Here is a 22065-nt window from a genome sequence, read left to right as displayed (position 1 = left end):
CTGTTAGTTGTGGGGTTGTTGGTGATGAAAAAAAAGAAAGTTTCCATCAGGATATTTCTGTAATGGAACAAAGATATCACGGCCATTGGAATGTAGCAATGCTTGCGAATTACTGCTGGTCTGTGTGTAGGGATACTCCGGAACTTGCTTATAAGAGGAAAGCCAAATGATGATCTCATGAAGTCACCACATGATTCTCTTCAGACTCAACCAACGGCCAGGTATTCTTCCAACAATTAAGAACTCTTAGAATGTAACTGTCATTAAAAAAATGTCAAATAGACTCTCTTTGTTGTCAGTATAATAATTAAAATGTATTGTTTTCTCTTAATTCGTTAAAATAAAATACTTCCACCTATTGTATATCACCAGAAACTATGGCTGATAAAAATTTTTCTTTGTCATATTTGTTTTACTCAATCCAAAATTAGTAAGATTTGACTAATGAAGTGAAGGAAACATTCAAAAAAAATTTTTGTTGAGCAGTGTAATTAACCTCCACAAATATTTTGTAATTAAAATAAAAAGTTTATAAAATGTTATTTCACTAATAACTTCTGATTTTTTTCATAATTTTTTTTCAATTAGAGGTTAATAATTATTAATAAGTCAATATATTTAAATTAAAAAAAAGTTAAAAAAAAAAAGAAAAAGGAAATGAAGACTCATTTGAACTGATGTGCCTCTTCCCCTTGTAAGATCCAAATATTTCATTAATTAAAATTTTATTTGGCTATAACTCTGGAACCAATGAAAATAAGTACTACTTCCAAAATATTGTTGAAAAGCTCTCAATGAGAACTTATTACTGCAGTTACGAAAAAGTCCAAAATCCAAATTTTTGGACACTTTTAGTCCAGCCGATTGCATTCAAAAGGGGAAGTGCATAACCAGATGTTACAATAGTCCTAAATCCAAAATTACAACATTGTACAGCTAATAGTTTTTGAGCTATGTGAGATACATATGTACGTACGTATATACAGATGTCATGCCAAAACTAGTCAAAATGGATTCAGGAATGGTCAAAATGGATATTTCCATCGAAATCGGAAAATCAAAATTTTTCGCAATACTTCCTTTACTTTGTACAAGGAAGTAAAAAAGAGTAAGCTTGCTTAAGTTACAATTGTTATATAATTTCTAATAATAAAATTAAATTAATACCTTCAACTTTGATATGAACTGTTTCACTAAGAGATATATGATAACTGTCAGGTGAATACTCTTGTGAAAATTCATTCATCCAACCCTATAAAATGAATAGTAAATATTATTTCTCAATATCTTTATTTTCTTAAATAAATTTACTATAGTAATCATTGATTATTTTTGTGTAATTAGTTAAAATAATAGTTAATAGTGTAATAGTAAAATAACAAAGCAAATACTTCAATTAAAAAACTAAATTAATGAACATAAATTTTTCAACATATGAGTCATAGTTTCCTGTTACAAGGGATATTGAAATATAAATTTGTTTACATAGATTTATAGATATTAAATAAAATTAAAAATAAATTACCTTAATTTTCTACATAGTTTCCTTAACAGAAATACATTTTCTCCACTGGATAGGTAGATTCCTGATCCCCTCATAAAAAAAAACAAAATGGCTGCTCCAACAACCAAATGCACACATAATGTTATACTGCCGCATTATCTTTAATCCTTTCCCCTACTAAAACTCTTTCAGCAAATCAAACACGTGGAGATCATATAGTGACAAGTTTGGACTGTGTGGTGGGTGTTCAAGAAGTATCCAATGAATTTTCCACAACTCCATACTTGTTCTCTTGTTTTCTGAGGAGTAGTGGTGCACCCAAGTTTTGTTGCAGATCACAACATGGTCCAAAAATGCCTCTCCTTCTACCTCAAAGTAATTCTGAAGCCGCTGACAGATGTCTTTCTGGAGATTTTCGTGTGCCTCGGTCAGAAGTTGTGGAACCCACTTTGCTGTATCTAACAAAATTGTATGCATACTCCCAACACTTATGCCCACCTCTGATGTAATTTTAGTGATGGTTACGAACAGCCTGAATGTTATCATCATTGACTCTCTAGTTAGCAGATGACATTCATGAATTCTGAAATTTTTCGGCACAATCAAAAACTTGAATCTTTGACAGGGTAGCATCTCTGTACTCTGCTTGAAGTCGAGTCAAAATTTCAGAGATTTTTGACACTTTCATTGGTGAAAAATCAGTTTATAATTTATTACACAACAGACGGTACCTCTCGCTCAAACATTCTGCGACTGATGTGGGAACAAGAGCTACAACTGTGGCTGGCCAGTTGCTCCCCTCCATACATATCCAACTAACAACCTGCAGCGTCTCACCACATTCACTGCTCTTCCTAAGTCTGCATGGCAAAATTACAGTTTATATTTTAATGATCCTTGTAATAATAGTATAGAACATTTTAATCAATTCATTCACAATGGCTATGAATAAAAACATTGAAAGTAATTAGCTTCATTATGACAAAACTAACAATAAAATCTAGCAAACTGAAGAAAATAAATATCATCTGTTTTCATCACAGATGGACATAACCCAGGAACAATTCAAGAAGTACTGCGAAACATCATAAACCAATTACAATGAATTAATGAGTTTTGTTTAGACAGTAACACAGAAGTTAAACACACTGGATAAATTCAAAATATCAGAATAATATATTACTACAAACAAAACAAACTGCTAACCTTTCAGACCTTTAATTACAATTTCCCATTGATGTAAGATTATTTATCTACATTCAAGAGAACAAAGTGAAGATTTTTCCCATACAGATCAACCACGTTTTTAAAATTATTATATGACAAATTTTCTTCAAATCATACACAAACAATATAATAAGGTGTGATCAAAACATAACCTTGACTCATAAAAACAAAAATACTTAACCTATTTAGTTCAATAACATGTCTTCTTCAAAGTTGTCTCTTTCTAATGTAGCACACTTATCCCAGAGATGTTTCCACTGTTAGAAAGATTTTTCAGAGTCGTTCTTAGGAGCAACGTAAGTCCTCTTGTCATATTTCTTTTGATCTCACTGATAAGTCACTGAACTAAATAAGTTTGTACATTTGTTATTATGAGCCAATGTTGGATACCTTTGATCACACTTTATATACTATATTGATCATGTAAGCTATGCTATTTGATGGTTAGAAAAATAGATTGCTGCACCATTTGCTTAAACAGATCAAGGAAAACTGGAGTAAAATCTTGATAAGAACAAAAACACAAAATTAATTTATAAAATAATGTTTAAATGATATAAGTCCCTATTAATACTAGAAAAAATAATACATATAAAAGTAAATTATTATTTATTTTTTAGTTACTACTGCATAAGATAGGTGTTTATACGAGGGTAAATCAAATATAAATGGGATTTTTTATTCTGAGCATCTACGGTTGGTAGGATTGGGGCCCACGCTTCTAGTATGCTTGGGTGGGGTCATTAGGAGTAGGGAGAGCTAGCCATTCTACACTCCCAACTAATTTGTCAGTAATGCTCACAATGTCGAAGCAACAGGTGCACCCATCCACTGTGCAATGTATAATTATAAAATTTCTTACTCGTGAGAGAGTTCAAGCAATGGAAATTTTCCAGATTTACTGCACAGTTCAGGGACCAAACATTGTCAAGGACTCTTGTGTTTGCCTGGCATAAAGAGTTCAAGGAAGGACGAGAACGAGTGGAAAATCAGGAACATGATCATTGTCCTTGGACCAGCATTACAGATGAAAACATTCATGCGGTTCGAGGCATTCTTGTAGATGATCGACAGGTGAGAGTATCTGAAATTGCAGAACAGGTTGGAATAAATTATGGGAGCTGTCAAGCAATCATCACAAAGAGCCTACAGTTCCATAAAGTGTGTCCCAGATGGGTCCCTCGCCTTTTGACCGCAGATCAGAAGTTGAGACGTTTGGAGGTCTGTCAGAGGCTTACAGCAAGGTTTGCGAAAGAACGTGATGCATTTTTGAGTTGGATTGTCACCTGCGACAAAATTTGGGTCCACCACTACAATCCCCAGTAGAAACAAGCCAGCATGGAGTGGCCAAGGAAAGGGGAGGCAGCCCCAAAGAAAGCCAAGACTTGACTGACAGCTGGTAAGATTCTTTCAACTGTTTTTTTCAACTGGCAAGGCATTTTGCTCATTGATTTTTTGCAAGAGCAATGCACAATCAATGCTGCTTACTACTGTGAGCTACTGAACGAGGTGGGGGCTACATATCACTGCAAAAGTTGAGACCAACTGATTTGAGAGGCCATCCTCCTCCCCAACACCAGGTGCCATACTGCAGCTCTACCAGTCTAAAAACTAGAAGAAATGCACTGGACTCAATTTGATCAACCTCCCTACAGCCCGACCTATTGCCCTGCGATTTTCATTTGTTTGGGACGCTTAAAACTCTAGAAGGGCAACGATTTGAAGATGATGAGGACGTGGAAGGATTCGTGGGCAATTGGCTCCTGACACAACCAGCTTCATTATACGATGCTGCTGGGAAAAATGTATTTCTAAAAGTAGGAAACTATGTAGAAAAATAAATTATATTTACCTTTTATTTTTCAATAAATAAATTAAAAAAATTAAATAAAATCCCGTTTATATTTGATTTACCCTCATACACTGTCAAATAATCTATGCTGAAGAAAACAAGTAAAAGATTTTAACTGAAATATATTTATCTTATTATTATTAATATCTTTTTAAATACTTTTAATATAATTCAGTATGTTACATTATTTAATATCTAACAAGGATACCAAATTTAAAAAATTTATAAAATTATTAAAAAGGAGATTTCTCTATTGTATATTATTTATACACATTAACTAAAGATGCACAAAATTCAGGTTTCTGTAAAAAAAATTGTTAAAAATCATGCATGAATTTTTTCATTTCACTCAAACACATTATTTCTCACAATAAATTAATCCATATTTATAGAATTAACTGCACTAGAAAATGTAACATAAACATTCAGCAAAAGTGATATGTTTATTAAATGTGTAGCAGCAGACATGTTAAATATAGGCTGCAATAACTATTGTTTTTTCCAAGAATGAAAGAGCCACCTACCTGAAACAGGTACAGAATTTCTAATAGAAATCCTATCCCTGAAATTGTGTAACAAATGCAATTGTCACTAAACAATAAACTGCTCATCCAAGTTGATGGGTTGGACAGTGAATTATAGCTTACCTCACTTTATTTTCCTCATTCATTCTTCAATGTCACCACATTCTCACCATTTTGCTTACATCCTAACCTCACCTTATCTAGTCATTATTTTCAGCCCTCCCAATCAAACATTCTTTAAGCTACTCTTTTTTTCCCCACTTTCTGGCAAGCATACATCTCCTTAATTTTTATCTCTCTTCCTCAAATTAATTCTCTTCCTCAAATTCTTCATACCTTTATGTTATTCTTCATATCTCTAACCTTTTGTTCTTACTTCTGTCTCATCTTGTTTTATTACTTACTGCATTGAAATTTGATTTGTTGTAACAAAAAAATAATAATGACACTAGTTTCATTACATATAAACACTTTATTTATAAAATAATACTAATAACATTTAACAACTTACTTCATGTACAATTTTTTCAGGATTATCTTGTGGTGAAAAATATTGCGATGATGAAAATATAGGATATACCAAACTACTAGACTCAGAATTTTGTTCTGTATAATCATGAGATGATGGTTCTCTCACAACAAAAGATTCACGAAACCAATCAAGTGCAAATGTAATTTGTAATGTCAGATAGACTCCAAACATAAAACCAAGCTGTAAAATAATTAAAAATAATAAATTTAATAATCACAACTTAGCACATATTAATAAACACTGGATAACAAGATCAAAATAAATAATAAGATTTACTTCAAGATTATAGGATAGAAAGCTGTATTTCTAAAGCCAGAATATATCAAGTAAATTTTACATTAGTTTCTGCATGCTTAACTATATAAAAAACATCACTGATTGCCAGACCAGAGTTGTTAGTTACAGTTCAACAAAGAAAGGTATTGATAAATTTATAGCATTAAAATATGGTAATATATATTGTATATATATTGTATATTGTATATATATTGTAATATATAGCATTAAATATATCTGGCCACACCTCAAATCGTCAACCTTCTACACATGAAGAATATGCACTGATTCTTTACTATCCAAAAATTTTAGTTGCATAATTGCTTAATAATATTAAGATCATTTTCTTCTTTATTAAATCTACATTTTAATCTTATAAAGCAGTAATAAATTTCATTAACTACTAAATTCTGTCTCTATGAATCATGAGACCTTGCCAATGGTGAGGGGACTTGAGTGCTCAGTGATACAGAGTAGCTGGACTGAAGGTGCAACCATATCAGAGAGGTATCTGTTAAGAACCAGACTAAGAAATGACTCCTGAAAGAGGGCAGCAGCTCTTTCAGTAGTTGTTAAGGGCGTAAGTCAGGATGATTTAAATATATCAACATCACCCAATTTTCCGAATACTGCGCAGCTGAAAGCAATTGAAAACTATGGCTATTTTTTTCCAAGAAAATGTAGCTCTCTGCATTTTCATGTAATAAAGATGGAGGCACCTTCCTTGGTAAAATATTCCAGAGTTCCCCGTTCAGATCTCGGGTGGGGACTACTAGAGAAGGGGTCACCAGAAAATTAAAAAATAACATTCTACGAGTCGGAGCATGTTATGTATGTTAGAAGTCTAAAAAGAGTTGGTAGGCTAGAAAATTTAAAGAGAGAAATGGATAGGTTAAATGTAGATGTAGTAGGAATTAGCAAGGTTCGGTGGGAAGAGGAAAACGACTTTTGGTGAGATGATTTAACCTCAGAGTCAAATAAAGGGCACCTAGACGTAGGATTCATAATGAACAAGAAGATAAGGAAGAGAGTAGAGTATTTCAAAAAGCTTAGCAATCAAATCATAATCAGCATAAACTCAAAAACTAAGCTGACAACGATTGATAATGTCTATATGCCTACAAGTACCCATGATGACGATGAATAAGAGTTTGTACACAAAGAAACTGACGAAGCAATTAAATACATAGAAGGGGATGAAAATTTAATAATAGTTGGAGATTGGAATGCAAGCATTGAAAAAGGCAAGGAAGGAAATATTGTGGGTGAATACGGACTGGGCAAAAGTAATGAAAGAAGGGATCGACTTATTGAGTTTTGCATGAAGTATAATTTAATAATTGCCAACAGCCAGTTAAAAAATCATAATAGAAGAATATACACATGGAAAAAGATGGTGATACTGCAAGGTATTAGATAGATTATATCATGGTTAAATAAAGATTTAGAAATCAACTCGTTGACTGCAAAGCATATCCTGCGGCAGACATTGATAGCAACCATAATTTAGTGATAATGAAATGTAGATGGGGGTTTAAAAACTTGAAGAAATGGTGTTAGATGAATCAGTGGAATTTAGAGAAGCTTGAGTAAGAGGAAATAAAAAAGATATTTGATGATACATCGCAAGAGGTCCGAGTAAATACGATAAGGTAGAAAATATAGAAGAAGAGTGGGAGAATGTTAAAAAGGAAATTCTTAAATTTGCAGAAGTAAACTTAGGAAAAACAAAAAGAGTAGTAGAAAACCTTGGGTATCAGAGGATATATTGATGGATGAATGTAGAAAGAATAAGAATGATAGCGATGAAGAAGGTAAAAAAAATATCGAAAATTAAGAAATACTATAAACAGGAAGTACAAATTAGCAAAAGAAGAGTGGATTAAAAAGAAAAGTATTCAGAAGTGGAAAGAAGAATGATTATTGGTAAAACAGATGGAGCATACAGGAAAGTTAAGGAGAATTTTGTGGTACATAAATTAAAAGGTAATATGTTAAATAAAGATGGTACACTTATTTATAATGGGAAAGAAAAGATCAACAGTTGGGTGGAATATATTGAAGAGTTATACGGAGGAAATAAATTAGAAACTGGTGTTATAGAGAAATAAGAGGAAGTCGAAGAGAATGAAAAGGGAGATATAATACTGAGATGTGAATTTAATAGAGCATTAAAAGATCTGAATGGCAGAAAGGCTTCTGGGATAGACAGGATACCTGGAAAATTACTGTGCAGTGTAGGTGAGGAAGCGATAGATAGATTAAATGTAAAGAACACAGAACAATTAGTTTAACTACTCATGCATCAAAAATCTTAAGTAGAATTCTGTACAGAAGAATTGAGAGAAGAGTGGAGGAAGTGTTAGGAGAAGACTGATTTGGTTTTAGGAAAAGTATAGGGGCTAGGGAAGCAATTTTAGTGCTCAGATTAATGACAGAAGGAAGATTACAGAAAAACAAATCACCATACATGGAATTTATACACTTAGAAAAGGCATTTGATAATGTAGACTGGAATAAAATATTCAGCATTTTAAAAAATGTAGGGTTCGAGTATAGACATAGAAGAACAATTGCTAACATTTACAGGAACAAAACTGCAACAGTAATAATCATAGAACATAAGAAAGAAACCGTAATAAAAAAGGGAGTCTGACAAGGATGTTCCCTATCCCCATTACTTTTTAATTTTTACAAAGAACTAGCAGTTAATGATGTTAAAGAACAATTTAGACCCAGAGTAACAGTGCAAGGTGAAAAGATAAAGATGCTGACGATTTGCTAATGATATAATAATTCTAACTGAGAATAAAAAAGATTTAGAAGAAACAATGAATGACATGGATGAAGTCCTATGCAAGAACTACTGCATGAAAATAAATAAGAAAAAATGAAAGTAATGAAATGTAATAGAAATAATGTAGATAGACCACTGAATATAAAAATAGGAAAAGAAATTATTATGGAAGTAAAAGAATTTTGTTATTTGGGAAGTAGAATTACTAAAGATGGATGAGGCAGGAGCGATATAAAATGCCAAATAGCACAGGAGAAATGAGCTCAGTCAGAAATATAATTTACTAACATAAAAAATTAATTTAAACATCAGGAAAACATTTTTGAAAGAACACGTTTTGAGCGTAGCTTTATATGGAAGTGAAACTTGAATGATTGGAGTACCTGAGAAGAAAAGATTAGAAGCTTTTGAAATGTGTGCTTAGGAGAATGTTAAAAAGCAGATAGGTGGATAAAGTGACAAATGAAGAGGAAATGTGGCAAACTGATGAAAAAAGAAGCATTTGCAAAAATATAATTAAAAGAAGAGACAGGACTTGTAGGCCACATGTTAAGTCATCCTGGAATAGTTGCTTTGAAATTGGAGGGACAGATAGATGGGGAAAATTGTGCATTCAGGCAACGTTTGGAATATGTAAAACAAATTTTTAGGGATGTACAATGTAGGGAGTATACCTAAATGAAACAACTGGCACTAGGTATGGAATCTTAGAGAGCTGCATCAAACCAGTCAAATGACTGAAGACAAAAAATACTAAATTAAATTAATATTAAATAATTATATTATTACGAAAAATGTATTAATTTCTAACATTTCTAAGATACTATTACTGATTCATATTATGTTATATAAAAGACTGTAATTATTTTAATTTTATTTTTCATTTATATTTTATTAATTTCTGTTCCACTAAAATAACACATTCATTTATTTTCAGTTGGATGTTCTAAGTCCTTAGAACGCAGGAAAAACAAAGATATTATTTTGAATTTATAAAAATGTATGATAAAAAAAAAAACATGTTTGAGAGTAGTTGGTGAAGATGTATATCAATTTAGTTTTGATTGTTGCTAATAAAAACTTGTAAAAGGATTATATCGCATACATAAAAATTGGAAGCAGGTTAATCAAGAATATAATTAAGGACTTCAGTAGGTTATAGCATGTTAAAGCAACATCTTGAGGGAACTGGGGTAATGCCATCTGGGATATGAACATAAGGGAGTTTTGGTAGAAGTTAAGGTAGTCATTTCATATTTTGTAAATGACCAGGATGTGATAGCAAACATTTGAAAATTAAAATTGCATGAAAAGAAAAATTAAAAAATGAATATTTATCTAAGAACCAGAAGATAAATTTGAATATCTGTCAGTGAAAACAAAGAGAATATTTTATAAACAGAGATAGTAGTAACTTGAGCAGACAGGCCGAGTAAAAGAAATGAAGTTACACAAAAAATGAATACAGAATTTTTTGTGAAAAGAATATTCAATCTGTTGTAATAAAAATGAGGAATACAGAAGCTCCAAGCAGAATATATATATAAATTATACAAAACACAATGCTGTATGAAACAAAAAAAGGAACTTGAAAAGAAGATAAAAACTGATTAATTCCATTTGAAATAGATTTCTTGAGACATAGTATGCAGAAGAGAAGATTTATAAAATAACTGATAGATTAATAAGAATGATGGTGACAGATCAATCAAGATATGGTGAATAATGTTTAGAGAAAGTTATTAGTATGGTTTGGGTATGTCAACTTACTGCAAGGGGCAGTATTTATGTAATTGGGCTAATACGGGTTATGTTTATTTATTTAATAAACATAATAAGAATATTAAATCATGTACTATGGCTCAAAAAATAAAGAGATGAGAACTAGAAGGAAATGGAACAATAACAATTACTATTTATTTTTTTCCTAACTGAATTGAGATGCGTAGGCAGTAACAAAGGTAGAAAATCTATTATACAGTAAAGCAAATATATGAAAAAAAAATAAAGTGAATAAATTACATAAATATGCAAGTTAATATTATCTGTGGTATAGAAAAAATATATTTTGATATATAATAGGCACACAGAGAAAATTGATAACTATCTTTAACTCTAGAATTGAAAGGATACAATACACAAGGCAATGTACAGTTAAGGATTTCAAAAAACAGTTCTACAAGGATTTCAGAAGAGTAAGGAATAAGAACTAAGGAAACAAACACAAAAATTGCTGTAGAAAGTAAAAACAAATTAAATTCAAAAATAATTTAATTACATACCACGTAATTAGCAAGCCACATATAATGTGCTATTGAAAATCCAACAATAATAATAACATGTTTCCAATTCCATATAAACTGTTTTACTTTTGAAAAATAATGTTCAACAGGTGATGAAACTGTTGGTTTTACTTGAACTTTCTGCAAAGAAGCTGCTTCAACAATATTAACTGTTTCACTAGCTTCTAATCCATATTCAACAGTAACATGTTCATCCTAAAATAAAATGAAATATAAATAAAATATGCATAAAATAAAGTATCAATGACTTGATATAATTCAGTATAATAATACTGAATGCTTGTCAATATTTTTAAAAGCACTTTTGATAAAAAAAAATGCATTAATTGCAGCTAGATGCTACAAGGAAAAAAATTGTACTATTCTGCATATCTTTGCTTTAGCAGTTCAAAAGGCTATCAAAAGACAATGAGTTATAATTTTGATCACGAATACAAAAAATATACAGATATCAAATTAGGGCCTACAATAACTTACATTATTATTAAAACTAATTTAAGAGCATTTAAGGGCAATAAGAGGAGTTAACATAATGTAACATGTAATGTATAGGAGTTAACATGTAAGAGGAGTAAACATTATGATAGGCCTTGATTAAAAACCATTCTAACCTAGAGTAAAATAATTACAGTGCTCTTTAACTGGGCTAATTGATAAAAATTCCACTTATAAACTGATTGATGAAGTATAATAAATAGGTAGCTGATAACCATGTAGCCAGTTGGACAGCAACTGAGATTTATTTAATTGTGCTCTCTCAAACAAAACAAAAAAAAAAAATACAAGAATGACAAATAATTTGCCTAAATATTTCATAATTTTAATCTACGATTAGATATCCAGAATGATTTTGTACAGTCTTCTGTTTATATTAATGCACTTAAAAAGCATCTTCAGTGATAAATAAACAAAAGGATTTTATTAGTAATGAATTTATAATGTTAAGTGAATAATAATGGTTACATATTCCTGAAGTTTAAACCATCCACTATTAAAAATCTATTAATTACAAATATAGGTAATGCTAACTTTAGTTAAGTTTAAAATAAATTACAAAATTTGTATATTTTATGATAATTTTACATTAGAAAATTGCATATTCAGAAGTCTAAGAGAAGCTACTCTATGGGAAAGAACAAAACTAACAGGCATGAAATAAAACAGTTAGGTACCTAAAACTAAAGTCAAGTTAATAAATAAAATACTTTAGTTGATTTTAACTACTTTAAATAATCCTTCAGTATAATAACATATAAAGCTTAAATAAGAAGTATTACTAATTTAAATTTTTATAACAATAAATTCACCTCTTCACTGTCATCTCCATCTTTCAGAGAAGAAAATTTCATAGACATTTCTTCTTTCTTTTTATCAGGACTTCCATGAAATCTTTCTCTAAAATGAAATCTACGTGATTTCTTTTCTTTTGATTTATAACTTTCATCTTCTAATTTATCTTTTTTCTTTTCATCAGTAGCAATTTTCTCTTCCACACCAAACGAAATATTTTGTTTTTCTTTCTTTTTTGAAATTTTATCTGATTGTTGATCAAATTTATCCTTCTTTTTACAATCATCATCAATAATACTTTTATCTTTTTGGTTATTACTGTTTGTGAAATCATCTTTTTCACTTGAAGAGCCACCACCAATCACCGGTGTGCTTCTTCCAGAATCACTCTGATTGTCGTTCTTTTTTATTATTGTTAAATCACAGTCTTTTTTCTCTAATGTACTACTAAGTATAAAATTATCACTAGGTCTTAATGACGGTGAGCTTTCTGACTGATCTTCCGAATCACTAATACTTGAATGCTCAACTTTCGTACCTAATTTATGCTTTTGTTTCCCCTTATTACTTTTTAATCTATCGCTTTTAATCTCCTCTATTTTTTCTTCAACAGTTTTAGTTATTCTACCACGAACTTCTCTAAATAGTCTCCAAGCATCACCAGAACTCGGTTCAGTAGGTGCTGCCGATTCCAAACTTGCTGATCGTTTACCGAGTCGACCAAGAACAGTTGATGATGCCGATAAAGGTATTGAAGACCCTGATAGTTCACTATGGGAAGAGGTCGGTGTCAATAATTGCATTGAAGACGACACTGACGGAATTTCATCTTCTACTGGTTCTGTAAACATTCAACAAATAAATAAACAGTAATTAGTTATTTCAAACAGGTAAATTACTTTTTTTAATTTTTAAATAGAATTGTCATTAAAACTATCACACTGACAGTTTAACATCTTACCCATTGAAAGTAAAATACAGAATAATTTACAGGTGAACAAAATGTGGTAGAAGGTGTATTCAAAAAATACCAGTTTCATTGAAAGAAAGAACCCAGTCATTATTTACATAAATATTATTTATATAAGAATAATTTGGTCCTTTATGAAATTCTGAATATATTTATACAATATCACATAAATTTTCAATCAAATATTTACTACATAAAGTAACGAAATAGTGAAGTTTTTATTTCATTTACTTAATTATCACAATTTTTGACAAATGTTTTTATGAGTTTTTATAAAGATTTCTCATTTGATCCATCTCTGATAATGTATGGTTTTCTTTATTGCAAGTTTTTCTATTTGTTAATTTGGAGTTGTCCAATTCTATGATCCTAAGTCCATCGAGAGATCGAACTCGGCTAAGGCTGACGTATGCTTGACCTTCAGCAAAGAGCTTTGGACCCAGATAAACAACTGCGTAATCTACAGTGCTACCTTGCATTTTATGGATGGTTGATGCCCATGATAACATTAATGGCAGCATTTGGCATTCAACAGTTACATAGCTGTACAGGGAAGGAAATTGAATGGCTTTTGTCTGTATTACGTGAAAGCCGTATATGCCAAAGTGTATTCTTACACAAAACTTCCACACCAAGTTTTTGTCATTTTTTTATGTCAAACGGCTATCAGATTTGTTATCACCTGCAACCCCAAAAATCCCACATAGCCATTCTGCAGATTTTGCAATTTTTTATACCCGCACCCTTAATTTACCTCTGTACAGGGGGATATCTACAAAATTAATGGTGGAATATTGTATTGTCACCCAACCTTAGTAACTGTGCAAAATTTCATCAATAGGCAATGTCAGGAAGTATGTTAAATTATTACACCTGCACCCTTAATTTACTAGGGGATGTTTGCAAAAGTAATAGTGGAATATTGTATTGTCACCTGACCTTAGTAACTGTGCAAAATTTCATCAATCGTCAATGTCAGGAAGTATGTTAAATTAAAGATGCAAGATTTGAGGATAAACATGAAAAAAAAAACATTGTGAATTGAAGAAAAGCAAGTAAAAAATATAACAAATTATTTAATATATTTCATTTGTGCAGTAGATAGTATAGGTAAATATTCTGCGTACAACGGTCTACATTAATTTATTGTTTTATATTAACTGTTCCGGACTTTCTTTTGGTTGCAACACATGTAAAGCATCCAATGTGACACAGTCAGAACAGTAATGATGTTCATTTTACAGCTAATCCCTACAGCAAACATTACAAAGTGTGTTTCTTGTAGGGTTGAATATCACCAACAATTTGGTTAACTAAACATAATGTATTACATTACATTTAACTCAATAAAGAAGGTAATGGCAAAATCAGTTCACTTAATATATTACTAATTATGATTATACTAATTATTACTAATAATTATTAAACATCATTCATTAGAAATATCATTTTTTGGAATTATTTTGCATTTTTGGGAGAGATGGTATCTCATACATCACACATGTATTGCATGTGTTACACTTTTACATACTGGTATATGATTGTAAATTAACAATAAAAGGGATTTTATTTTGATAGCACAAAATTGGACATGGCTTAATTTTCAGATTTTGTATGACTAATAAACATCATTATGTAAATTATTTATGGTTTAAATAATAATATGTAATATTTAATTGCTAATGCTTTTCTTATTTGTCATGATTATGATAATTTTATGATAATATAAAATAGTTGTATTGCTGGCTGTGTACTAGCCGATGTAGTCAATTATTTCAATCGTGTATTTGCTGTGCTTGTCAGTATTCATTATTTTCATCTGACATGAGGTTGATTACTTAATCCATGAAATGCAAAATACACATCACAATATGCTGTTTGTTTTTAAAGCCAAAGAGCATAATCCTAGGTTTTGTGACAGTGTCATGAAGTGTTTCTTTCATCCAGCGACAGGGAAGATAAATGTTGTTATGCAAAGCCAAAGTGTCACAAATCTGTTCATTTAAAGAATGATATGAGGCTGCAATCCAGCAAACTGAAATTGGAAGTTGTGGTTTATTTCCTATATGCATGGAGTAAGGAATATATCAGTTTTAAGTTTTATAATGAAGAATTTGGTTTGTGTAGTGCTGTTGTTACTGATTGGAAAAATTTTGTAAGGGATGGGAAATGTATGTGGACATCATGTTCCATAACCCAGTAATAATAGGTGGGAATGATCTGAATGTGGAAATAGACAAGTTTTTTTTCAAGGTGAAAATACAAAGTCAAAAAGTGATTTACCCTCAGCAGTGGGTGTTTGTGGGAATTTTCGGAGAAACAAAAGAAGATTTTCTATAAGCTTTCCCCAATCAAATGAAAGACATGTTACTAAGTATTATAAAAGAGTATATTAGACCTGCGATGAATATAATTGCTGATTGTTGGTGGCGATATTATGGTGTTCCTATGTACAATGTTACAATTTTACACATCAAACTGTTCACCACTTGGTTAACCTGTGAGATCCAATTACTGGGACCCATATGAAGAGAAAGGAGAGTTTATGAGTGAAAAGACAGAATCATGAGGAATGCGGTGGTACATCAAGATCTATGCTAGACTCCTTTTTATACATTCTTGGCACCAATGTAATACAGGGAGGATCTGTTCGATTAAATTTTACAGGATACTGCCTCATTTTGGCCTCTATAACAGTGAATACAAGTAAGACTTATTTTTTACTGCTTTAAATAGCAATTTTGGAAATGTGTTCGCTTTTGAAATAAGACCCCAAAAAAAGTAACAATAAAACAAATAAACAATATATTTCAGAGAAAATAATACATATCTATATGAGAATATGAAAAAAAACATATACCTCTTTTACTTGCAGTTTCAGTAAGGCTAGTTTCGATACTCGGCTGAACAACTTGCTCTAACTCTTCATCATCTGCATGAAATCTTATTGCAATATTTGTTATTGATGTAGAAGCTGATTTACCTGTTAAAATTAAGGACATAGTAAGTTTTTTTTATTGTAATATAAATACCATGTTTTTTCTGTTGCTTATCAATTAAGTCACAAGAGTGCGTGCAAATAGTTAAAATAGATAAAAATGCACTTCATTTAAACAACATGCCTTGATTCCAACTAAATAATTTTTTTAATTTTGATATAAATAAATCAATAATGTAAGGTTTAACATTTAAAAAATTATCTAATAGTAAAAATGCATCACTATATTACAAATTAAATGATTTAACAATTTCTACTATTAACTTATTCTTTTTTTAATAGAATCAAATTTTTTAATTCAATAATATTTCTATTAAAGACAAATAAAAATCAATACTAGTCAACAACTTTCCATATTAAAATTAAATTACTAATATTATGTTTCCATGCAGAAAATTGATTTCCCATTCCACATTCAAAGCCAGTGCAAACTATTAATTAAATTAAATGTAAACCTGGTCAAACAAAAATATTTTAAATTTTCATAAAACAAATGATGTAATAGCTCAAAAATTGTGTTTTTTTAAAACAAATATGTAAATAATTAATGTAAAACCTTTGGATACCATAATAACTCGTGATATAAAATAAAAAAAAAAAACATTAAAAAAAAGTCACAAAATCAGTACTTGTAAATAGTATGATGAAATTTACACACAAAAATTTGTAAAAAAAAGACTTTGCAAACATACTTTTAAATATTTGATCAAATTTTTAAAAATCACTTTTTTGTACTTTTATTTAAAGATGGATTAGAAAGCTTGACTATACCTGACATAATCCCCAGACTGATAACTTATTTTGCCATACTATTTTCATTTTTTTTTAATTTTTTATAATGCCAATAATGATATTTAATTGCTACTCTGTATGTTCATTTTGAAAATTTTCAAGTTGAAATTATTAAAATTCAATTTGAAGATATTCAGAATACTGATTACAAAAATAAATATTTATTATGTCCTCAGCATTACTAAAATTCAGAAAAATAATTTTCATTTTTTTAAAAATGTATTACAGAATATAACAATTTTTTCAGATTAGTTCCAATACCATTAAAAAAAAAAGTTTTCTATAAAGTAAAGGATAATTAATAAGTAGAAAAAATGTTGTATAAAGTAATTCAGTAATAAGTAAATTGTTTTATAATCTATAAAAATAATCTGTACTCTGTTAAATTATTATTTTTCATAATCTATGGAATAAGCTTAAGTAAATAAAATTAATTTAAAATGCATTTTATAAAGAAATTTAAAATTTTGAAAAACTAATGTTTAAGTAAATGCACTGATAATAGATGATAATTCAGTAATTAGATGATATCAATTATCAATAGATATTAAAAAAAACATAAATCTTTTTTAGCCCTGAGAATTTTAAAATTCTCTTATTTAAAAAGAAATTAATAAATAAAACTACAATGTATAAAAAAATAAGCAGATAAATACATCCAAATTTTCAGCACTTTTACCCTCAATAAGGTTTAAACAAAAAACGAATTTTACCATACAAAATGTACTTCTTAACCACATGAAAATATCAGTTAACAATACCACTAGATCACTAAAGATGAGCTGAATGAGAGCTCCAAAAACTTTTTTTATATTACATTTTATCATTTACAATGATATTTATATATGGAAAGTCTATTATTAATATTAGGATTCTGCTATATGTAGATAACGTTGGTTCTTCTGCAATTGAGCCAAAATGTCTACAACAAATGATAATAGATAAGCTCAAGAAATATTGTAATATCACCTTTTTTCACAAACGTAGAGAAATCAAAATATCATGGTATTCCATAAGGAAGGTGTTTTGAATAGTAAGGAAAAATGGTTTTATGGTAGCACCCAGATAGAAACTGTAAACACAAATATTAAGGAATTATATCTCCATTGATGTACTTTACTACTGATATATTATTTAAAAGGGAAAAAACTATTTGAAAGTCTTCTTTTGTGGACCCTTTCATGATGCATGCCACTTTTTCTTTCACAGCTGCAACGTTCTGAAATCTTGTTCCTTTTAATGCGGATTTGACCTTGGGGAACAGATAAAAGTCACATGGTGCCAGGTCAGGCGAATAAGGCAGATGGTCTAACACTGGGATGTTATACTTGGCTAGAAACGTCTTGACAGACAATGCAGTGTGAGCTGGTGCATTGTCCTGATGAAGAACCCATGACTTGTTCTTCCACAATTTGGGTTGTTTATTTCTTATTTTTTCACAGAGTTGAGCAAGGACCTTGAATAAAGACAAGAATAGTTAACTGATGGTCAGATCGGATCAGATTACCAATTTTTTCAATATTTTTATTCGTTTTTGAAATAGAAGGGCCACGCGGCCGAACATCATCTTCAACATCTTCTCAACAATCTTGGAAATGCTTAAACCACTGTTAATGCTTAAAAACCTGCACAAGTGATAAACATTCATTACCATATACTTTTTTTTTAATAAAAGATAAGTTTCAGTAGCGGTTTTTCCAAGTTTCATAGGAAATTTCACGACAATTCTTGGTTCTAATAAAACAATTATCATTTTTTCGGCAAAACAAAAAAATAGATGTTATCCAAACGAAGGCCACAACCTGACTAATATGTTTAGAGAAACTGGAGTGGCAACAATCGACAGAGAAGGCTTCACGTGACATAGCTGTCGGTCGTATGAATTTGGCACATGTGCAGTTCTTCTGCGGCAGCATTAGTCTTGTTATTTAATATCCACATCTCGTAAGTAATCACAATGCAATATTTCATTATACATTAAAAATAATATTTTTACTATATTATACATTCTAAATTTAAATGTGATGGCTTTCTCATCTTAAAACATTTTCAAATTGTCCTTTTTGAATAATAAGCTTTACCTCAAAAGTAAGTCATTATTATAGAGAAGATACTCAACAACTTCTCTATGAAAGTAATTGAAAAGAGAAGATCTGGTTTAAGGTATGGAGGCAGATAAGTTGTAAAATATGACTGCCCAGTTGATCTTATGGTGCAAAATATAGATCATCAGCTGGATGATCCTAAACTGGGGATAAGTTTTCAGGACACTTTATGAGTACAGTACTTAGATCATGGTTATATGTTGATACTAAATAGTAACCCATTGACCCCTTCTATAATTCTCCCTAAGATTCTGTAATCCTAGGGAGGAAGATGTAGTATATTTTACTGATAGATGTTCTACATTGAGCTCAAGTAGGATGACATGTTTTGATAAAGTTCTTAAGGTGAATACTTAGGTGAGATAGATTGAATGAAATGGTGGACTGTGTACGAACTGTCACTAGGCTGTGAGTTTATTAAGTACAAGGATTTGAATTTTGTGATATAAAATTTAATCACAAACCTAGAGAAATAAAAAATAATGTTTCACATTATTTTTCCCATGAGTGTTTTCATAGTTTTATTCTATTTTACTTTTGTTTTATTTTTCTTAAAGAAGGATGAATTAATGGTTTATTTTTGTGGTAAATCTTATAACTAGTTAATTTGTATTCTTTATTTAATTTTAAAACACAATCAATGAAAAAGGGATAAATTTGAAAATTTTTTTTAAATGAGAAAGTCACCATGTTTAAATTTACAATGTATAATATTGTAAAAATATTTTTTCAATGTATAATAAAATATTGTATAGACTACTTATAATCTGTCAGCAGATTATTTCTCTGTTTGAATTAAGGGAATGTACATATAACATGTTGGCCCACAACAGAAAGGTATATTAATTTGTAACACTACCTGCTCCAGAGCTTCTTTCATCTATTACAATATCAGATGTAATCATCATATGGTGCGATGGATGTGTCATGATGTAATATTCATGTGCTTATATCTCAGATGCTTTACATCTGAGATACAAGCAGCATCAGAGTTACTTTTTTAAAATGAAATAGTGTTAGCTGTAAAGTAAATTCCTGTTATGAACAAAGTGAACATTAGAGTAAAGAATGATACCTACATTTTAATGGATTTATGCTGATATGCAAAAGTATATTCAAATCGATTAAGAAACAGAAAAACACATTTCTTCTCAATTTTCCTACTAAGCTATCCTTGAAATATGGTAACAGTTTTTTTTTTTTTTTTGTCTTCAGTCATTTGACTGGTTTGATGCAGCTCTCCAAGATTCCCTATCTAGTGCTAGTCGTTTCATTTCGGTATACCCCCTACATCCTACATCCCTAACAATTTGTTTTACATATTCCAAACGTGGCCTGCCTACACAATTTTTCCCTTCTACCTGTCCTTACAATATTAAAGCGACTACTCCAGGATGCCTTAGTATGTGGCCTATAAGTCTGTCTCTTCTTTTAATTATTCTTCTTTCTTCATCTATTTGCCGCAATACCTCTTCATTTGTCACTTTATCCACCCATCTGATTTTTAACATTCTCCTATAGCACCACATTTCAAAAGCTTCTAATCTTTTCTTCTCAGATACTCCGATTGTCCAAGTTTCACTTCCATATAAAGCAACACTCCAAACATACACTTTCAAAAATCTTTTCCTGACATATAAATTAATTTTTGATGTAAACAAATTATATTTCTTACTGAAGGCTCGTTTAGCTTCTGCTATTCGGCATTTTATATCGCTCCTGCTTCGTCCATCTTTAGTAATTCTACTTCCCAAATAACAAAATTCTTCTACCTCCATAATCTTCTCCTCCTATTTTCATATTCAGTGGTCCATCTTCGTTATTTCTACTACATTTCATTACTATTGTTTTCTTCTTGTTTATTTTCATGCGATAGTTCTTGCGTAGGACTTCATCTATGCCGTTCATTGTTTCTTCTAAATCCTTTTTACTCTCGGCTACAATTACTATATCATCAGCAAATCGTAGCATCTTTATCTTTTCACCTTGTACTGTTACTCCGAATCTAAATTGTTCTTTAACATCATTAACTGCTAGTTCCATGTAAAGATTAAAAAGTAACGGAGATAGGGAACATCCTTGTCGGACTCCCTTTCTTATTACGGCTTCTTTCTTATGTTCTTCAATTATTACTGCTGCTGTTTGGTTCCTGTACATGTTGGCAATTGTTCTTCTATCTCTGTATTTGAACCTTAATTTTTTTAAAATGCTGAACATTTTATTCCAGTCTACGTTATCGAATGCCTTTTCTAGGTCTATAAACGCCAAGTAAGTTGGTTTGTTTTTCTTTAATCTTCCTTCTACTATTAATCTGAGGCCTAAAATTGCTTCCCTCGTCCCTATACTTTTCCTGAAACCAAATTGGTCTTCTCCTAACACTTCCTCCACTCTCCTCTCAATTCTTCTGTATAGAATTCTAGTTAAGATTTTTGATGCATGACTAGTTAAACTAATTGTTCTATATTCTTCACATTTATCTGCCCCTGTAACCTTTGGTATCATTACTATAACACTTTTTTTTAAGTCTACACGGAAATTCCCCTTTTTCATAAATATTACACATCAGTTTGTAATGTATAATGACTATCTTAACTTCTACCAAAACTCCCTTATGTTCATATCCCAGATGCCATTACCCCAGTTCCCTCAAGATGTTGCTTTAACATGCTATAACCTACTGAAGTCCTTAATTATATTCTTGATTAACCTGCTTCCAATTTTTATGTATGCGATATAATCCTTTTACAAGTTTTTATTAGCAGCAATCAAAACTAAATTGATATACATCTTCACCAACTACTCTCAAACATGTTTTTTTTTTATCATACATTTTTATAAATTCAAAATAATATCTTTATTTTTCCTGCGTTCTAAGGACTTAGAACATCCAACTGA

General features: G+C 30.4%; 1 protein-coding gene across 5 annotated transcripts in view; it reads right to left on the bottom strand.

The window, feature by feature from the left end:
• The window catches only part of LOC142330127 (testis-expressed protein 2-like), a 115296-nt gene that overhangs the window by 42546 nt on the left and 50685 nt on the right, over positions 1 to 22065 (bottom strand). For all 5 annotated transcript variants that reach the window (XM_075375211.1, XM_075375210.1, XM_075375213.1 and 2 more), the window contains 5 exons: positions 16136 to 16258; positions 12323 to 13146; positions 10995 to 11210; positions 5619 to 5819; positions 1168 to 1252 (listed from right to left, as the gene is read on the bottom strand). In XM_075375211.1, the coding sequence (XP_075231326.1) occupies positions 1168 to 1252; positions 5619 to 5819; positions 10995 to 11210; positions 12323 to 13146; positions 16136 to 16258 (1449 nt within the window). The remainder of the gene's footprint in view (positions 1 to 1167; positions 1253 to 5618; positions 5820 to 10994; positions 11211 to 12322; positions 13147 to 16135; positions 16259 to 22065) is intronic.

Source organism: Lycorma delicatula, chromosome 9 (assembly GCF_047948215.1).
Source record: "Lycorma delicatula isolate Av1 chromosome 9, ASM4794821v1, whole genome shotgun sequence".
Classification (NCBI taxonomy): Eukaryota; Metazoa; Arthropoda; class Insecta; order Hemiptera; family Fulgoridae; genus Lycorma; species Lycorma delicatula.
The sequence above is the reverse complement of the archived record's forward strand: the minus strand, read 5'-3'. Positions and strand labels throughout refer to the sequence as shown.